This window comes from Mastomys coucha, unplaced genomic scaffold (assembly GCF_008632895.1).
Source record: "Mastomys coucha isolate ucsf_1 unplaced genomic scaffold, UCSF_Mcou_1 pScaffold7, whole genome shotgun sequence".
Taxonomy (NCBI): domain Eukaryota; kingdom Metazoa; phylum Chordata; class Mammalia; order Rodentia; family Muridae; genus Mastomys; species Mastomys coucha.
In genome coordinates this window covers 96,844,111-96,863,094 of record NW_022196913.1, presented here as the reverse complement: position 1 = coordinate 96,863,094, position 18,984 = coordinate 96,844,111, and the positions used below count along the sequence as shown (strand labels likewise).

The 18,984-nt window shown below is 42.9% G+C and overlaps 1 protein-coding gene across 1 annotated transcript in view; it reads right to left on the bottom strand.

The window, feature by feature from the left end:
- Window positions 1–18,984, bottom strand: part of Fer1l6 (fer-1 like family member 6) — a 121,966-nt gene that overhangs the window by 17,175 nt on the left and 85,807 nt on the right. The window contains exons 29-37 of the mRNA XM_031359265.1: window positions 18,119–18,250; window positions 16,699–16,824; window positions 13,525–13,652; window positions 9,531–9,701; window positions 7,504–7,664; window positions 5,653–5,795; window positions 4,175–4,263; window positions 3,708–3,806; window positions 969–1,210 (exon numbers count right to left, since the gene is read on the bottom strand). Of these exons, the coding sequence (XP_031215125.1) occupies window positions 969–1,210; window positions 3,708–3,806; window positions 4,175–4,263; window positions 5,653–5,795; window positions 7,504–7,664; window positions 9,531–9,701; window positions 13,525–13,652; window positions 16,699–16,824; window positions 18,119–18,250 (1,291 nt within the window). The remainder of the gene's footprint in view (window positions 1–968; window positions 1,211–3,707; window positions 3,807–4,174; window positions 4,264–5,652; window positions 5,796–7,503; window positions 7,665–9,530; window positions 9,702–13,524; window positions 13,653–16,698; window positions 16,825–18,118; window positions 18,251–18,984) is intronic.

Below are 18,984 nucleotides of genomic sequence, written 5' to 3'. Positions count from 1 at the left end.
GAACTAACTAGTACCCTCAGAGCTCCCAGGGAATAAACCACCACCAAGGAGCACACATGATGGGACTGATGGCTCTGGCAGCATGTGTATAGCAGAAGATGGCCAAGTCAGTCATCAACAGGAGGAGAGGCCCTTGGCCCTGTGAAGATTCTATGCCCCAGTGTAGAGGAATGCCAGGGCCAGTAAGTGGGAGACAGTGGGGGTGTGAGCTGGGGGAGGGGGGAGGGGACAGGGGTTTGTTCTTATTGTTGTTTTTTTGTTTTTTTTTTTTGTTTGTTTTGTTTTTTTGTTTTTTGTAGGGGAAACTGGGAAAAGAGAAATCATATGACATGTAAATAAAGAAAATATCTAATAAAAGAAAAAAAATGAGCTTTTCGTCGCACATTCCTTTGGACTTAGCACATCCTCCCTAACTTTCCAAGCCACCGACTGTCAGTATTCTCATGGTTGCAGAGTTGCTGTTTACTGAGTGCTCCCTCTGTGAGGAGCTGTGGTTGGTTCTTCTTCCTAAAGATTTACTTTATCATTTTACTTTTACGCATTTGCATGTGGGCCTGAATATACATGCATGTACCATAGTCATGCAGGAGCCCTGGCAGGGCCTCAGATCCTCTGGAACTGGAGTCTCGGGTGGCTGTGAGGCTCCTGGTGTGGATGCTGGGAAACCAAATCCAGGGTCCTCTGCAAGAGCAGCCCATGCCCTTAACTGCCGAGCGACCTCTTCAGCCCCTCTGCTTGGCATAACACATTAGTAATAAATTTAAATTTAATTGTTTATTTTAGAACAAAGATCAACTTGTCTGAATGTATCAGGGGCCTGCCGTATGCAAAGACTGTAATTTATTTTGTCAGTTCCCCAGTAATGGCGCTAAAATTATTGTCCTCATAACAGAATCACATTCAGCTCTCCCATAGCGAGGGCGACATCCTTAACATTAATGCGTGCTGGAGAAGGCCGCCAGGCTTACCCAGGAAGTCGTCTGAGGACAGTCTTTCAAAATCCCAGACCTGCAGCACCAGCACGGCCGGAGTCTTGCATTCCATCTTCTCCAGGGAAAAGATGTTCTCTCGCTTGGTGATGACCATTTGCTTTTCAGCAGGCAGGTACTGGAATGGAAACAGGAAGCGCCAATTGAAGTTGCCTTCTCCAGTCAGGGAGTTGTAATGCACGTCTGTCTCCTGCCTGTCGTCCTCCAAGCCCTTGATCCACCTGCACAGAGATTAAGGAGATCCAAACCCTCAGAGCGTGCCATTCAGGCACCCACAGAGTCAAGAGTGACTCAACCAGCTCCAGTGTGGCTGAGACACAGCTTCAGGTTATGTGTAGCTTGGGTTCAGATGGAAATTTCCATCTTAATATGAAAGAGAAAAGCTGGGATTCAAAAGAAGACTCATCCTAAGGCAGGGATGAGTGTCTTTGGCAGTTTATAAATGAGAAGCTCTGTGCAATTAAGATAGGAAATAGGAAATGAACATGAAGTTCAAGCTCCTGGCATGCTGGGAGTCCTCTTTGTAAGGGTGGATATCATCTCCACACCAGAGTGATAGGACAAGATTACATTGAAGCCTCTAAAATTGGGTGTTTGCCCTGCTGTTGGGTCTGGGAATGGCTTCATCTCTGATTTGGGTCCTGACAGTGTAGCAGATTTGGGTCATTTGGGGTACAGGGGGCAGAGGTAGCAAGGGTGTAGGCGGGCTGCCCACAGTCACTGAGCTTCTAATTTCTGGCTCTACCTACTCATTGTATAAACTGCAGGTCAGTCGCCTAACCTCTTTGTGTCTAACATCTATCTGTAAAAATTGAAACTGGTTTTGGCTCCTGGCTCATAGGACTGTTCTGAGGAACAACAATGGCACATCTATTAAAGACTTTGGGGACTCCAGATGATCTATAACATCCTTTCTTCTCAGTATTTTTCATTGTCTTTCCTCCATGGTAAGAATAATGTAAGCTATAAGTAACGTTTTCCCCTAGTACTTCATCCATAGTTAGTTGATTTAGAAAACAAAGATTTTTTTATTCAAAGTAACTGAGAATTCAATCAACTTTATTTCTTTAAAAAAAGTTTTATTTTTATTATCTTTTAGTGTGTGTGTGTGTGTGTGTGTGTGTGTGTGTGTGTGTGCCTATGTACAAATGAGTGACAGTGCCCAAGGAGGCCAGAGGTATTGAATTCCCTGGAGCTGAAGTTACAGGTACCTCTGAGTTGCAAGATATGGGCACTGGACTCTTTGGAAGAGCAGTGTGTGCTCTTAACTGCTGAGCCATTTCTTCATGCCCTAAACCACCTATGCTCTGAAAGCATCCATTTCTCATTCCTAAGGAAGATGGAAAAAAAACCTTCTCTTCAGAGAGGCGTGCCGCATGTATTTAGTGGCACATTTTGCGGAACATAGTGGCAGAGAGGACTAGACACACTTATTTAGCTAAGGAAAAGAGAAAATGCCCTGACTGTTAACAGCCAGTTTAGAAGAACCATGAACTTCCAGACCCTTGAGAAGTGAGCAGCCAGGGTAGGGGAAAAACAGGCAGAACACGCTACTGCCAAGATTAAGAGAGACTGACTGCAAAAGGAGAGGGGGGCTGTGCTGGGCGGTCCTTAGAGCACAAGAAGAGAAAAGTTAATTAGAAGGATGAATCCAAGCTGAGCCATTGGGATTAGCAACAGTAGACTTGTGTTTGTGCTTGTCCTGGGGATCGAGGCAGCCCCAGGCAAAAAGTGAGAGGCTTGAATATGGGCATCTCTTGGAAGTTTCTAAACTCTTCCAGAAGCGTTCCATATTGTGAGCCATGCTGAAATACCATTTTGCAGAATACCTTAATCTTTCCTGAACGTGATTGAAAAGCAGCTTCAGGTGATTTTAATTCTGTTCCCCAAGTATTATCCTGCTACTTTGATTACTCCCGCTTTGTCAAAATTCACTCCTATATTCTCATTCTGGAGAGAAAAATGAGAATTTTGAACCACTGAGCTATGACTGCAAAGGTGCTTCTTGCTGAGGAGAGAGCAAGGGCTATCGCCATAAGCTTGCGATGAGTTTCTATCTGGTTTTCTATGTCCTCCCCGACCCCCTGACTCGGGGCTGAACGAAAGCAGGACTGAGCTTTAAGAGGGCTACTGAATGCTTCAACTCCAGGGTCCTAGGCTGGAATCTCTTGTTAATCAGTAGCAAACGAGGAGGCCTAAATTCCAGCCTTTGCCTTAGCTTTATAATCTCCTGAACATACGCCTCTTCCCTCTACCACATGCATGTTGCTCTGTTTGCTTCCCATGGAAGGGAAGATACACTTTGAAGGACACTTAAAAGTTTAGTTATCCTATATTCAACCAAAAGATAATTATATAAGATTTACACACTGAAAATATTTTCATAAAGTAATTCTTAGCAAAAATAAATGACCAAGACAAATACTTTACACAGAAAGTGGCCTTATCTAACAAAGCAGGACACTTCCTTCCATGGAATGTGGGTGGCAGCTTCCATGAAGCATAGCTTGGCTGGAGACTAAAAGAGGAGGGGATGGAGAAAGGAGGAGAGGATGGAGAAAGAGGAGGGGATGGAGAAAGAGGAGGGGATGGAGAAAGAGGAGGGGATGGAGAAAGGAGGAGGGGATGGAGAAAGAGGAGGGGATGGAGAAAGGAGAAGGGGATGGAGAAAGAGGAGGGGGTGGAGAAAGGAGGAATGGAACTTGTGGGGGACCTTACCCTTTGACATAAATATCGCTTGATTTTTGACCCGTGAAGATATTTTCATCTTCTAAAATAACATCTTCAGTGTTCCAGATGGTCACCCTCAGCTCGTATCTGGGGTGAAGGAACACAGTGTTAGGTGGATGACCTTGAAATGGGGTCAAGAGCATTGCGCTTGGTCTGTAAGCCTGAGTCTGTCAGGTTCATGAGCATCAGCATTCAAGATTGGTCTGTCAGAACTAAGTGGCCCAACAGATCTCAGACTCACTGCGGTATAGTGGGTCAGAGCAGCTCTTCCTTGGTTGGACCAGCATCTTCCCTATGAGGGAGCTTGAAGCGCAGAAGCCACCGATTTAACCACCTCTGTCACCACACCTCATGTGCCACTGCCACTAGCCAGATGACCGTCTCCCATCTCAGATGCTGTAATCTTCTATTCTGCTACCACAGTCTCTTCCCCCAGCACAGGCATATTTACCTACCCTTTGGGTTTCCTTGGTGAAATGTCAACAGGAGGTCCAAGCTGAGGTGTATCTTTGGGGAATATATCCACCCACATCTGTAGACGGCCCTTGTTGACAAAAGATAGTTTCCTTTAAGCTTTGAGAGATGATGGCAGGGCATGATAATTGACCATTCATTATTTTAAAATATCCCCTTATTAGAATGGATGTTAGATATGATTTGGTGACTTTATATACATGTGGTCTATTTGTTAGCAAAGGTAGAGTCTTCTATGGCTCTTCTTCTCTTCCTTTCCTTCCTCCCTTTTTCCCTCCCTCCCTTGAGCTAGACTCTTACATAGCCTAGACTGGCCTTGAACTCCTGATACAGCTGCTTCTACCTCCCAAATTCTGGAATTACAGAAATGTACCGCCATCCCTTAGATAACACATTTTACTAAGAATTTACTGATGCATAAGTTAAGAACTGGGGAAGGGCAAGAAAACCTTTATTGGGCCTCTCCTATGTAGTAGACACGGGACTATGCAGTCAATACATACTGTCTCAAGAATTTTTACATCTCAGTTAAGCTTCAAAGTTTTTCAAATGTCAAAGTTCTTACAAAGGACTTTGCTAATTCAAATTGTAAAGATGGAAATATAAAACCAACAGTGACTTCAGAGCATAGTTTTTCAACTCTGACATTACTGACATTATTGCTGGGCAACTCTTTCTTTGGAGTAGAGGCTATCCTGTGCACTGTAGAATGTTTAGCAGCATCTACCCGCTGAATACTAATAACACCCCACTACTTCTAAGAACCTAAACTATTTCCAGTCAGTGCTGTGTGTTCCCTGGGAGGAAGCTCAAACCCACCCTTGGATAGAATCACTACTGTAAGGCACACAGGACCAGTTTTTAGGGACAAGGACACTTTTCATGTGGATGAACACTCCACTTTAGGCCAGACCTGCCCTGCCCATTACTGTAGCCACCTTGACAGGCATGAAGGTGTTTTAAAGAGACACATGTGTCTCTTTCTTTAGCTATAAAACTAGTGATGTAATGGCTTCCAAGAAAGTGGAATTTACTCAGGAATTTCATGTGCGAGGTGGGAAAGAATGAGACCCAGCGCTAACAAGATGGGAAGCTCACCTTGCAGAAAGAGACTCCATATAGTCTGACAATTTGCCAGGCCACCTTGAAAGAGAGACTGGAGCAAAGGGAATGATAGACCAGAGATGGGTGGGAACATCTCTTGAACAGTGCTGCCTAGTTATGTAGCCCTCTTGAACTCTATTAAACCTAAATGTCATGCCAGGGTCTTTAAAATAGATTTGGGGGTTCAATGGACCCCTTTATCATCTTCTCAATTTGGATACAGTTAATAAATCTTTCTTTGCTTTTCACTGTGACTTTGTCTGTTTGATTTACCTACAGAGGATGAATCACCAACCCTAACTCCTTAAGGCTGGCAAAGTCCAGGCTCTGACCTTAACAATGATGGTAACACTACCTGCTCCATTCCTGGCTTATCCTTGTGGTACAGTGGCCTTGTTTCTATGTGCTCAGGAACCAGCCTACACCCGACCTCAGGGATGTCCTCCCAAGAGTGTAACACCTTGAGGGCCAAGTGTTCATAAGATTCCACCATCTCTTCTGCAGGGAGTAAAGACAAGGGAAGAAGCTTTTTAGAAACAAAGAGTGGGGGCTGGTAATGCCATATTAAGCACCTCCCTTAACCATGCATCCTAAAGACAATAGGGCATAGTAGGTATAAAGGAAAATAAAAACAGAAAGAACTGGAGGTGATATTGGTATGAAAGAGAAAGAGACTGAATGTGGAGACAGAGACCTGAGATGAGTCTATTGATAAGAAGATAAAGACATCAATTACACCCTGGAAGGGGAGGTTACAGACAGACAGACAGACAGACACATACACACATACACACAACCAGATTCCTGGAGATCCCACAGAAGATGGATGCAAGACACTGAAGAGAATATGTTTGTTCACACCACAGTGTGAGGATCTAGAAATCAAAGTGGCCTTCAATAAAATGGTGACATAAGGTGTGTTTATAGATGTCTTCTTTCTGCCTGGGAATCTCCCAGCTATGAACACCTATACTTCATTCTACCAAAGGAGGTGACGCATGGCTTAAAAGATAAAAAGAATAATAATAATAAAAAATACAGGTGGAAGGAATATCACAAAGCAAGACAAAATTATTGAAAGAATAAAATCTTCTTGACAAAGCTTATAGGGATGATAGATATAAGATGATATAAGACATAAGATACAAAACATTAGATAATCAAACCTGACGTTATAGAATGGGGCTACAGAAACAACTACCTGGTGGTAATAATTATATCAATTAAGAGTTAGACAATCAATGACTAAACCTTGTCATAAAGTTTAATCACTCAGGAACTGATTTATAATGTTATGAACATAATTTCATATTTTTAGAGTGTAAAATTGCTGTTTTCAATCACTATTTAGTCAAATGTATAGTTTTAACCAGGTAATTACATCACCAGAAGAGTATATTGTGAAGAGGAAAAATTTTTAAAGAGAGTCCTTATCAATTTATCACCAAAAGACTATCTAAATAGAAATAGCTGCAAACAAGATCCATCAGTATGTTCTTGGGTCCAAAATCAAGAAGCAAAAATAAATAAAAATGGCCGAAGCCAACAGTGTTGAAATGGCCTCATTACCACCTCAGTTTGACTGTAGCAAAATCACAGAAGCTTTAGAGAGAAGCGGTAACTGCTCAGATGTGGTGGTGCCAGAATTGTGCTGTGTCATTAAAAATGCCCTTTGTCCCCTCCTCCCAGATTTATGGAAACTTCTTTGGGATCCTGAGGGTGTGTCCTGTGATACTCATGGAAAAACAGCCCTCTTTTGGTGCCACAATAAGACAGTTTGGTACAGCGCTTGCAGGGTAGTGGGTTGCACTTACTGTTTAATGATAATATGACAGTCATTTAAAGCTCTTGCTTGCTTGGCACATTTGCAAGTCCTTAACAACACACACAAAGACGGAAAGGAAACAGACCAGGGTGCAGCGTAATTACCTGAACCTGTGACTGCGAGTGCTTGCTATTAGTCTACTTGATTTTCTGTCTTTCCCTTTTCTAATTAGATGTGACCCACTATCCCCAAGCCTCTACTGCTGGAACCAGCCCCTTTGAAAGCACAGCGACGTGGAGTGCTTGCTATTAGTCTACTTGATTTTCTGTCTTTCCCTTTTCTAATTAGATGTGACCCACTATCCCCAAGCCTCTACTGCTGGAACCAGCCCCTTTGAAAGCACAGTGACGTGGGCAGAGAGAGCCCTGTGCTGGGAGTTACCGGAGTCATCCTCAGTGAAGACCGTTTTCCCAGAAAAGACCTTATTCCCAATCTGTATCTTCCCAGGGCGGAAGTGCGGTCCATCCAGCTTGTTGTCTTTGCAGAGCTTGCTTAGGATTTCTGTGGGTTTGGATGTGTCCCTCCAGGCATTGTACCCTTCTCTGAGAAGAGGAGGAAGGACAGAGGAAGTGAGGTGGGTTGCACTCTAGGGAAGCATCCTGTGAGGTCCCCAATAAAAGCTCTTATCAAGTGTGGCTTGTGTAGTTTCCCCCGGTTATATACCTGGGCTAATGTGTTTGGCTTTGTTTCATTTTGTCCTCTTTCTAGTCAATCATATGAACATGCTATACAGTGGTAGAGCCAATTGCCTTCCTGATGGGTAGGACATGTGACACAGCTTGCATGTAAGACAGGACTTGCAGACAGCTTGACATAAAGATAGTTTGCAGAACATTTTGATCTTTTTAAACTGATACACTCTTCTTTAAAAATTGAAGAAGTGAATTGAAGTAAAATTCATACAATGATATTTATCATTTTGGAGTTGTCTGGTTCGGTAGTATTGTATATAGTCCTAATAACATGAACTCACCCTTTCTGCCTACTATAAAATGTTGTCATTACCCTAAAAGGAGACCCTGTATCCAAACTGCACTTACTTTCTGTTCCCACTCCCCAGCACCATTAGCAAGCATCAGTCTGTTTTTCTGCTGCTAGGGGCCTGGCCAAATTTAGCCAGTGTTTGGCCATTTTTGTGATACTTAAGAGGAAAGCTCCAACTTACACCTCAATGTCTCTCCTCCCTCTTCCTACCTGCCCCCACCACGCCCCGACTTACACCTTAATGTCTTTCCTCCTTCTTCCTCCCCGCACCCCTGCTCCCACCACACACACACAATTTATCTTATAGACTCCTGTTTTTCTAATAAGTGACTTTCCTGGATCTCCCCAACCCTTTCATCCACTAAGAAATAACTATTTTGGAGGAAGTTGATCACTGGACACAGGGGCAGGCTCTGGTTCCCACCCACTCCCTGGTTCCTGGCCTCCCACAATAGGAATTGCACGGTCACGTGTCCTACACATCAAGAAGGCAATTGGCTCTACCACTGTATAGCATGTTCATATGATTGAATACTGTATAGGCCCAGTACATTAGAGACTGCAAGCAATAGTAAATGATGCTATAAAATACTTCAGCTACAAAGTAACAACAATAAATAAATTGCAAAGCATGTAATCCAAGTTCAGAAGAAAATAGTATAGAAAAAAAATACTAAAAGGAAAACTAAAAGCAAGAATGTACATAAATATTTAATTTTTATCAATAACTTATGCAAAATAGTGAATTGTGAAAATTATTTGATTTATAGTGATAAATAATGTAAATTATTTTCCATTTAGGAAAAATAATTTTTGAATTCCACAAAGGAACTCCAATGGGTGTCTATAATTCCCTGGTTGTAATTTTTAAGATTTTGTTAAAAAACATAATCAGATACAGTATTCTTAAAAAGAAAATCAAGCTGATAGCCTACATTTTAAAATAAAGTGGATTTGCAAATCTTTGTGAAGAATGAGATTTAAATCCACTCTTCCTTCACTTATAAAGTAAAGCGAGTTCTAGAGAAACTGAGACAGTATTGCAGGCAAAGCTCTTAAAACAGCAGGTCCTAAGCACATACAGCTGTTGTTTACACAGTTCTGAGATCCCGATGGTGTTTGCGATGCTTGCACTGTATTAACCATTCCTCATCTAGCACCATCCCCCTGGGAATCCTGACCGCCAGACAAGGTGAATACACACGCACACCACAGCCTGACTCTCTGCTCTTGAAGAACCGGCCCTGAGTTTTAAATCAGAGGTCTTCCCCTGCCTCACTGGCCCTCAAGATCTTGGAATAGTCTCTCCGAACCAGCTAGGCTGAGATGGTCTGCCAGCCTAGACATAAACGCATGCGCAGTCCAGATCTCCATAAGGCTGTGGTCCTGTGGAGGAGACGCTGTCTCCGCAGGAGAAAACTTACATCTCATACTGGCTCTGCAGGCCGCAGATGGCTCTGTGTTTGCTGTAGAAACGGTTCTCCAGGTCAATCTTGGTCTCCCCAATGAGGTCATCTGACCCAATCATGTCATGGTCATAAATCAGGACAGATAGCAGGGACTCCTTTGGAAAAGTGGCCTGGATCTCAAATGACCTGAGTCCAAGCAGAGGGCTGGGAATTAGCAAGGTCTGGCAGCATGGTCTTCACCAGCTTCCTCTTGGTTAGCACTTCGTGGTCCACACACTGACAGGATCTATTGAATTCAGTTAGCACTAACAGGAATCTGTGTAGTTTATTATTCAAGTACAATCATTGACTTCTGACTTATCTATTAACTTTCAATAGACAATGACTTGCCTTTTCATAAGTCATATCTTAGAGTTGTTGGTCTGACTTCCAGTCTGATTTCAGACCTGAACTCTGTGTCTATTAAACATGTGGATCTTACTTAACCTCTTCCACACTCTACGTATAAAAATGAGAACAAATAGGACTTTTTAGATATATAACATGGTGGGGTGGTTGATCACATAAAACACACATCTCACTTCCAGGTTTTCAGCTCATACACAGTGGGAATACCATCATTCGTTTTTGTTACTACTTTGTCAAGGAACACCAGCTGGAGTTTTTAAAAAGAAAACCTTGCTGCCGGAACCAAAGTATTACAAGGCTGAAATGCTGTCTCAACAAGGTTGAACACCTTGAGAAAAAAAAAATTATTCTTATTTCCACACCGGTGGAGCTTGCACTTGGCCATCAGAGAATATATATTTAGTGGCTATTTCTTTGAACTACAAAGCATGTCAGAAATCTATATTCAATACCTCTATTTTGTAGATAAGGGACTCAAAATCCTGAGAACGTAAGTGAAGGATCATGAATCAAGCCTTCCTGGAGCACTCGATGGTATCCTAAGGCTAGTGTGGCCATAATTAACCCTCCCCAGTGAGAAAAAAGTCAGTTTATAGCACCAGTGATTGTAGTTGATGGAGCAGGCTCTAAAAAGGTCCCATGTGGGGCTGCACAGGGAAGAAATGCCCTTCATCTGTCAAGCGTGGTGGTGTCTTTCTTAGCTTCAGTATTTGGATTCTAGGTTGTAATGACTATTCTGGGGTTTATCAGAAGGAAGCACCCAGCATCTATCACTGGAGATTGCTATCACCATGTTAGCCACCCAGGGCAGACTTGATAATGGCTTCACTGTCCCTGGTAACAATAACAGAGGACATGATGGCTTTGGCCCTTCTCATCAAACTGTGCTCAAATTAATGCTGTCTGAATTTTAACTGGAGCTATCAAAGAGTTTGCAAATCCCAGTACCAAGGTTGGATTCTTGGTTGCCCTGGAAACTCCTAGGCTTACATCAGGTCATATGTCAATAATAATACCATTAGAATGCTACTGTTCATTGCTTGAGGAAAGATCATTAAATGAGCAGAAACTGAGAGAGTAAAAGTATTTGGAGGCTCAGAAGTTCAAAGTCAAGATGGCTCCTTTGTTCATCCACTCGTCTCCTAAATTATTCTTCTGACATTTATCACACAGTCACTGTGTGACAGGTGTTGAGAGTAGAATCATTTCCAGTGGGTAAGGCATACAAGAAGTTGGCAGAAGAAGATGACAGGAGCCAAGATCAAGTCATGGGCAGAGTGTTGTGAGCTGGGAGAAAGGAGTATAATGCGAAGTCTCACCACCCCAGGGAATAGACTGCAGATGGCTCTCCTGGCTCTAGACCTGTGGAGCTCACACTTGCCCTTCCCCTGTCTTCATGGGACTTGCCACAGTATCATAATCCCTGCCTCATTTTTCTCTCAGTGGTAATAAAATCCATAAAAAAGCACTGGCAAGTGGAGCACCCGACATAAGACAGATTCTCGGTAACTATGAGGGAACCAATCAAAGTGTGCAGATGCCATGATGATGACCCAGCCGGGACCCACGCTTGCAGAGGTGAGTCAGTGAGCTGTTTTAGTCATCCATGATCAGCTTTTCAGGATTCCATTGTTTGAGAGCTGTAAAAAACTGCCAGAGACTATGGTCATACTCAATGTTATAATGATGCAAAGAGGGAGAGCACCATCAGATCTCATCATCAAATGGAGGAAGTTTTGTCTGTGCATCTATTTAATCTCTCCCTCATTCTTTCACAAAAAAAAAAATACTTACTCAGGACTTATTGAGTCCCAGGCCCTGTCTGCAGTGCTGAGGAAGTGGTATTGGCCACATAGTTCATGTACGGACAGATGTGGCCTTCTAGCAGAGGGAAGAGGGTGGCCAGTGAACGCATGAACAAGCAAACCCATGCCAGAGCTATGAAGGAGGAAAGGAGGCAGCACATGGAGCCAGGATATTAACGGAAGTGGCTGTTACATCCTCACATGGACACTCTTGCAGTGATCCTCAGGAGGGGTCTCTAAGCCCCAGGTTAAGCACTCAGCCTGCTGGAACACAGTAATTTTGAGCTAGGAACTTGAGACCTGGTGTAAGATACGCCCCACCCACCATCTACTCCTAGAGAGATTAGGAAAGAAGCTATGCAAAGCTGTAGGCGGATTCCATCCCACTAGCCTCCCACTTTCCAGGGCCATAAAATAAGGCTGAGAAAGCAAGTCTACTTCACAGCTGGGAAACAGCAACGACAAAACTGAAGCATTGGCAACTTAAGGGGCAGAGAGCAGTAAATGTCACCTCTGGATCAGAGAAGCAGGGGTACGCCTCTCTGGAACTGTCATTTTAACTGGTCCCATTAATCTGGATTAGTTTTTGACCTTGCATTCCCAGCAGCAATACAAATCTAAGAAACTGATGTTCATCAAGTGCCACGGGGTCCAAAGCCAATACAAACGGATAAATGAATGTACATGAGTCTGGTGGCAATCTCCTCCCATGCTCTTAGTTCAAGAAAAAGAAAAGTCCATGTACTTAATATGTTGCTAAAGTAACCAGGGGGGAGGGTAAGATGGCACATGTGTGTAGGACACTGTGTTATAGGTGTTTCACACATTCTTTCAAAGGAGTCTAGAGTCAGGTGTCACTACTGCTTCATAGATGAGGGAAACTCCAGTCAGAGAGGCAAAGTCGGCTGCACGACGGTACAGAGTCTGTACATGACAACATGAAAACGTGAGTTTGGTTCCCAGCACCCAGATAGTAGTTCATGACCACACATAACTCCAGTTCCAAGGGATTCAATGCCATGGGCACTGTACACGTGGTGCACATAAACATGCAGGCAAGACATATACACACACATGAATAAAATTAGTATTTTTTTAAAGGTGTTGCTGTCTACCAGAAAATTACGAGCCTAGTTCTACTACACGCACGCGCGCGCGCGCGCGCACACACACACACACAGACACACACACACACAGTGCATTTTAACATTTTCCAGGAAAACAAAACACCACTGGAGGCTCTCAGTTCAACATCTGGGTGTCAGGAATCACTGCAATTAGATGACAAAAATGATAATGTGGTATCATTCTCTAGTAGGAGACCAAAAATCAAGCATCTGGCCCAGTGCCTGCTATTTCCAGGGTTTTGTGAATATGAATATATTTCTTAACTTCTTTGGATCTTAGATGTCTTGATTGTAAGGAGAAAGCTTTCATACAGTATTAGGAGGTAGTATCCCTGACCCTTCAAGGTACTTTTAAGTTTAAAACTTATGTGTTACAAAACCACATGTCTGAAGACCACAATGTTGAATCCTAGATAGGAAATCCACCTACATTTTTGCATGGATTAACATTTGGTTGGCTGTTATCAAAGATACAAATCAGTATTTAATCTTCAGCTACTGTTTTGTCTAAGATACCCCTACACACACATGGACACACACACACATGCACACACATATGCACACATGCACACACACACGTACATACACCATTTCCACCAACCTCCCGGAAGGCAGCAGCAGCCAATACAGACAGAAAGGACAACACAACCCAACTGGGATGGCACTGACCTTCCAAACACTGGATTCAGTTGTTTGGGGATGTATTTGTCCCGGTCTTTGATTTCTGTTTTGCCAAGCCTGAGCACAATGTATGGGTCTGACTTGCCATCTGGGTCAGCTGGACTGAGATTAAATGCCTGGGGAAGAAAAAGAAAATGGTTGTGACCCTGAGGCTCAATCCTGGCTGCACATGGGGACACTTGTTTGTTCGTTTGTTACAAACAAAGTTGTATCTTGAGATGTTCTGGTGTTCTAGCTCTTGAACTTTGACACTTTTTAAGGGTTCCTTAGATTTTAGAGTGCCACTAAAGTCAGGAATCACTGCTTTAGCATCCTAGCTTTGCTCTTAAGAAGAGCAATTATTGATATCCGCATTTCTCTTCTGTCATCTACCCAGAGGCAACCAGACCTTGGCACATGGCAGTGAGGAGCATGCTGGAGAAGGAGTCAGAAGACGTGAGCCCATGTTCTAATTTTAGTTCTGTCATCTTAGCCAAGTCATATTGTTTCTGGATCTATCTATAAAACCATGGGGTGGACCTAAAGACCCTGTCCAGCACCAGTGGTTCCTGAAGTCATTTTCCCATGAATCTTGCCTTTAGCCCTAGCGCCCTTGGTGATGATATGTTTCTGATCATGAAGCCTGATCCCTGACTGGCTGGACCTTAGACTGTCAAAAGTGAACCTGGTGAGCCAGGCAGTGCTGGTGCACACCTTTAATCCCAGCACTTGGGAGGCAGAGGCAGGTGGATTTCTGAGTTCGAGGCCAGCCTGGTCTACAGAGTGAGTTCCAGGACAGCTGGGGCTACACAGAGAAACCCTGTCTCGAAAAAACAAACAAACAAACAAACAAAAAAGTAAACCTGGTATATGGAAAGGCTGAGAAACAGCCCACTTACTAAATACTGTCTCCCTCAGAACAAACAGGACAAGCAGATCCAGCTATATGGACAAGAACAAGCATGTTCTCGAGAGATTGCCTAATAGACAAAACCTGTAAACAGGCCACATGCCGAAGCACAATCCAAATAAGCGACTCCTTTGATTTCCCTTGTCAAATCACCCACATTTAATTCTCTATACCTCAGTGAACTCTAACACGACCTGTGTACTTTGCCTGTCCCTTTATTTATTGTTTCTATATTTTTATATTTCCAAGTTCTTATACCACTCGCATCTAGCACACGATCTTCATGAAAACAAGAGTAGTGTTCTATTCATTACTTTACTTCAAGGATATTATAATGAATAGGGTCTTCTTAATATTTCTTCTGTGAACAAGTGATGCTATATCCACTCAAGAAAGCATCATATGGCCACTAAAAGAAAGCAATGTGCTGATCTGGAAAAGTGTCTGTGCTACCTTGCTAAGGAAGAGGAACACGGTAAAGAACTTTGACTTCTTTCTGTATGCATTTGGGGGATGGGTTTTTTTTTTTTTTGTTTTTTTTTTTTACAATCCTTTAGTGCTTATGAAATTATTTTAAAATCGGTGTATTATATAACTAATTATGTATTAATAAATGATAGAAAAGCACAGACAGTCACCACCACTAACAAGGTCCATGCCAAACAGCAGCTCTCCATCCCACAGTGACTTTCTTGCTAACGAAACACAGGACCGTCACCCTCCTACTCTGTTCATTCAAGGATGCTGTATCCTCAAACTGCAGCCCAAGGCAGTGCTCTTCCATGCTGCCCACCCCTGTCCCAGGCAGGAACCTTGCTCACTGTTGCCCTGACCTTTGTGTAGAGAGCTCTAGACAACAGAACTACAGTGGAGGTTGTGATTCATAGCTCTGTAACTCAGTGAAAGGAAACCATGGGGGTTGGGAAGCGGAGATGGTGCTGAGGATTTAACAGTTCAGTACGTTCATTTGCTTCCAGAATTCTCTGAGCCTTTAGTGTGCATATGAGCTTTGAGAACCTTCAGAGTTGGAGGGAAAAAATCAATTATTGGACACAATATTTCTCAGAGTTTCATGGACATGCACTCTATTTTTTTTTTGAGGAATACATATTAATTATCTCCCAGGACACCAGCATCTTCCTGAATAACATTTTTGAAAAGGCTATTGTGGAGCATCCTGTAGGTAGGCATTTATTATAAGCTACCTGGCATTGTCTGAGCTTTATCATGAGCAATGCCACCCTTCCAGCTGAATTGCCTTTTTGAGGACAAAGGCTCCATCACAACACCCCTGCCACGTGGCAGTGTGATGGTACTTAGGAGAGAAAGACACCCAGGAAGTACACGATGAAAAGACAATTGGTTTTCTCCTTTCATTAATTTTTTAATTCTTGAGACAGGATCTCACTCTGTGCTTGGCTGGCCTGGAAGTCCTCCTGAAGAAAGGCCTGTGTCACCACACCTGGCAATTAATTTTTCTTTTATGCTTTGTGAATGAATGTTCCTTACAAGGAATATAAGCAACATGAAGCGAGGTAGCAATGAATAAGAATACTACAAAGATAGTCACGAAAACCAAATCCAAGCAATGAGTTAAAGATAAATCCATGACTCATAAGGATTGTACAATTGAATGTCATGTTTGGTTTTTCACTATCCCAATGAGTCAAAAAATTATAATTAAAGGGTTTTTTTTTTTACTCATTATCAAAAAAGGGAGCCTGGAGAACATATTATTATTATTATTATTATTATTTTTAGTGGACTCAAAATAAAACTTGTGACTCAGTAGTGTAGCAGTAAAGCCATTGGGGGAATTTCACCACAGCAGCTGCCCTATTGGGTCTTCCCACTGTCTTCCCTGTGAGTCTTTGGTTTCCTTTCCCTTAACCTAACTGAGCCAGTAAATCCTAATGGACTGATGTGGGCGCCTCCTACATGCATGTGTTGAAACTCAACTGTATTGGACCTATGCCTGGCTAGAGGCAGGTGACTAAAACTAATAATGTCACAAGAGTAGGGCTGTAGATTTCAGAAGTTGGTCTTTCTCCCTCCACATTCCCATTCCCAGAGGGACAGCCATGTGAGGGCAGACAGACAAGCCAACAGAATAGGTTCCATCAGACACTACCACTGCCAAACCTCAATCAGGGACTTACAACCCCCAGAACTGTGGTAAAAACATTTCAGTTATTTAAACCCACTTATGGTATTTTGTTTCAACACCATGGGTAGGCTAATACACCTACTTAGATCAAAGGAGGAGTGCTTACCGCAACAATATACACACGGATCAGTACTTGAATGGGATGATTGGGTGGAATTCCTTGCTGGATTCTCAGCTGACCACTGTCCTCTGAGGTAGAATCCTCTGGGCTTTTATAGATGCAGAAGGAGCCCTGGTACCATAGAACACAAGCCAGAAAACAGAATCGTCATATGACCTATAAGAAACCATAGTGAGCCCAGTGGTGGAAAAATGAACACAGCCCAAGTGTCTGAAGGACATGGGCTAGTGCCTTAGTCAGGGTTTCTATTCCTGCACAAACAACATGACCAAGAAGCAAGTTGCGGAGGAAAGGGTTTATTCAGCTTACTTCCACATTGCTGTTGATCACCAAAGGAAGTCAGGACTGGAACTCGAGCAGGTCAGGAAGCAGGAGCTGATGCAGAGGCCATGGAGGGATGTTCCTTACTGGCTTGCTTCCCCTGCTTGCTCAGCCTGCTCTCTTATAGAACTCAAGACTTCCAGCCCAGGGATGGCACCACCCCCAAGGGGCTCTACCCCCTTGATCACTAATTGAGAAAATGCCCCACAGCTGGATCTCATGGAGGCACTTCCCCAACTGAAGCTCCCTTCTCTGTGATAACTCCAGCCTGTGTCAAGTTGGCACACAAAACCAGCCAGTACAGGTAGTGTTAGCATTTGTCAGGGTTGTGTCTTTGGGCAATGTATACAAGCTGCTTGCTCAGCATTTATCCATGGCACACTAGTGGACGGGGCCAGTATGTTAATGTCCTCATCAGGGGTCATCACATGAGGAGTATGGCAATGGGATCTGAGTGCTCTTTATACATGGAATGCTGTGCCCAGGTCTCCCCATTTTCTCAGTCTGTCCTCAGTACAGTGTTCCTCTTTCCAGATACAGTAACTGAAGCTTTGGGAGGTGAAGTATACTGCTTGAGGTCATGCAACTAGCTACTCTAATAAACAAGATTTAAATCCAGGTTGGCAAACTGGATTAGATATATTTCATCACACTATGCAACACTTGAAGTGCCTATCATATAGTGAACTCCAGATATTAATGACTGCTTTGTCATACTGAAACCCCAAGTCTGTCAGAAAAGGATTTGGGTTGTTTGATTTATCTTAGGTTTTCAATTGACAAATCTGCATGGATCACATATTTAATATGTGATGGATGGGACAGCAAGGCAAAGGGCAGGGGTCCTTATGGGTAGTGACTATGCCTTTGTATGTATTACATAAAGTGAGTTTAACCCGTTTGCCACAAATCAAAAATATCTTCAAAGACTGGGGCTGGGCCTTGCAGGGTTTCAGAGCAAGTTCAGCGTAGGCATGGAGGGTCGTCTCTGCCACACACACAGCCACATCACAGCCCCATTATTAGAATTGAGTCATGGCTGACATTTATGGACACAAAGAATGGAATCCACACGGGAACTTGCCTTGAACTTTCCTATGACCCTGTCTCCATCCAGACCATGATCATCTTCTGTAGATTTGCCTCTGAAGAGTTCAAAGGTCTTCACCCAGTCTTCAAAATTGTTGAATTCACTCTCAAGATCACCATCGTATATCTTTAGAGAAAAGAAAGATTATATTATACTAAGATGAAAGAAGGTTAATTACTTCATCACCTTTAAATTCATTCCCACTCAAAGTTTGAAAGCAGACACAAATATAGACAAATTTTTCACCAGAATATAATAGGAATGGCATTGGGCTCAATTCCCAGTAGAATCCCTGTTCCTATCAGAAAACTCACAAGGGTAGCCTTTGGTGTCTACATTTCTATCGGTAATCTGGCCAAAAGAAGCTCTTCCCCCAAGCTGTTCTCTTAGGTATCAGATCAGAGCTATGCACAAAGCACCAGTATGGAGGGTTAGTGTTGGTTTAATGCAAAAGGCCCAGGATGCTCCAAAACTGGCATTGAAATATGCCTCAGAGAAAAGGTAAGAGACTGCCATTGATTTATCCTTAACAATATAGGGGAAATATTGGGCTAAACACTCCTAAAGCTAACTATTATGAATTTTATAAAGTCCTTTGTATAAAATTAAATTCCAAGAAATATAGCCATCTGAAAACATTTTAAAATTATTTAACTTGATATGTATGAATGTTCTGTGCACTGTATGTATGTATGTATGTATGTATGTATGTATGTGCACTATGTATATGCCTACTTCACGTGGAGGCCAGAAGAGGGTGTCAGAACCCTTAGAATTGAAATGACAGATGGTTGTGAGCTGCCAAGTAGGTTTTGGAAACCAAATTCAGATCTTCTACATGAGCAGTAAGTGCTCTTAAC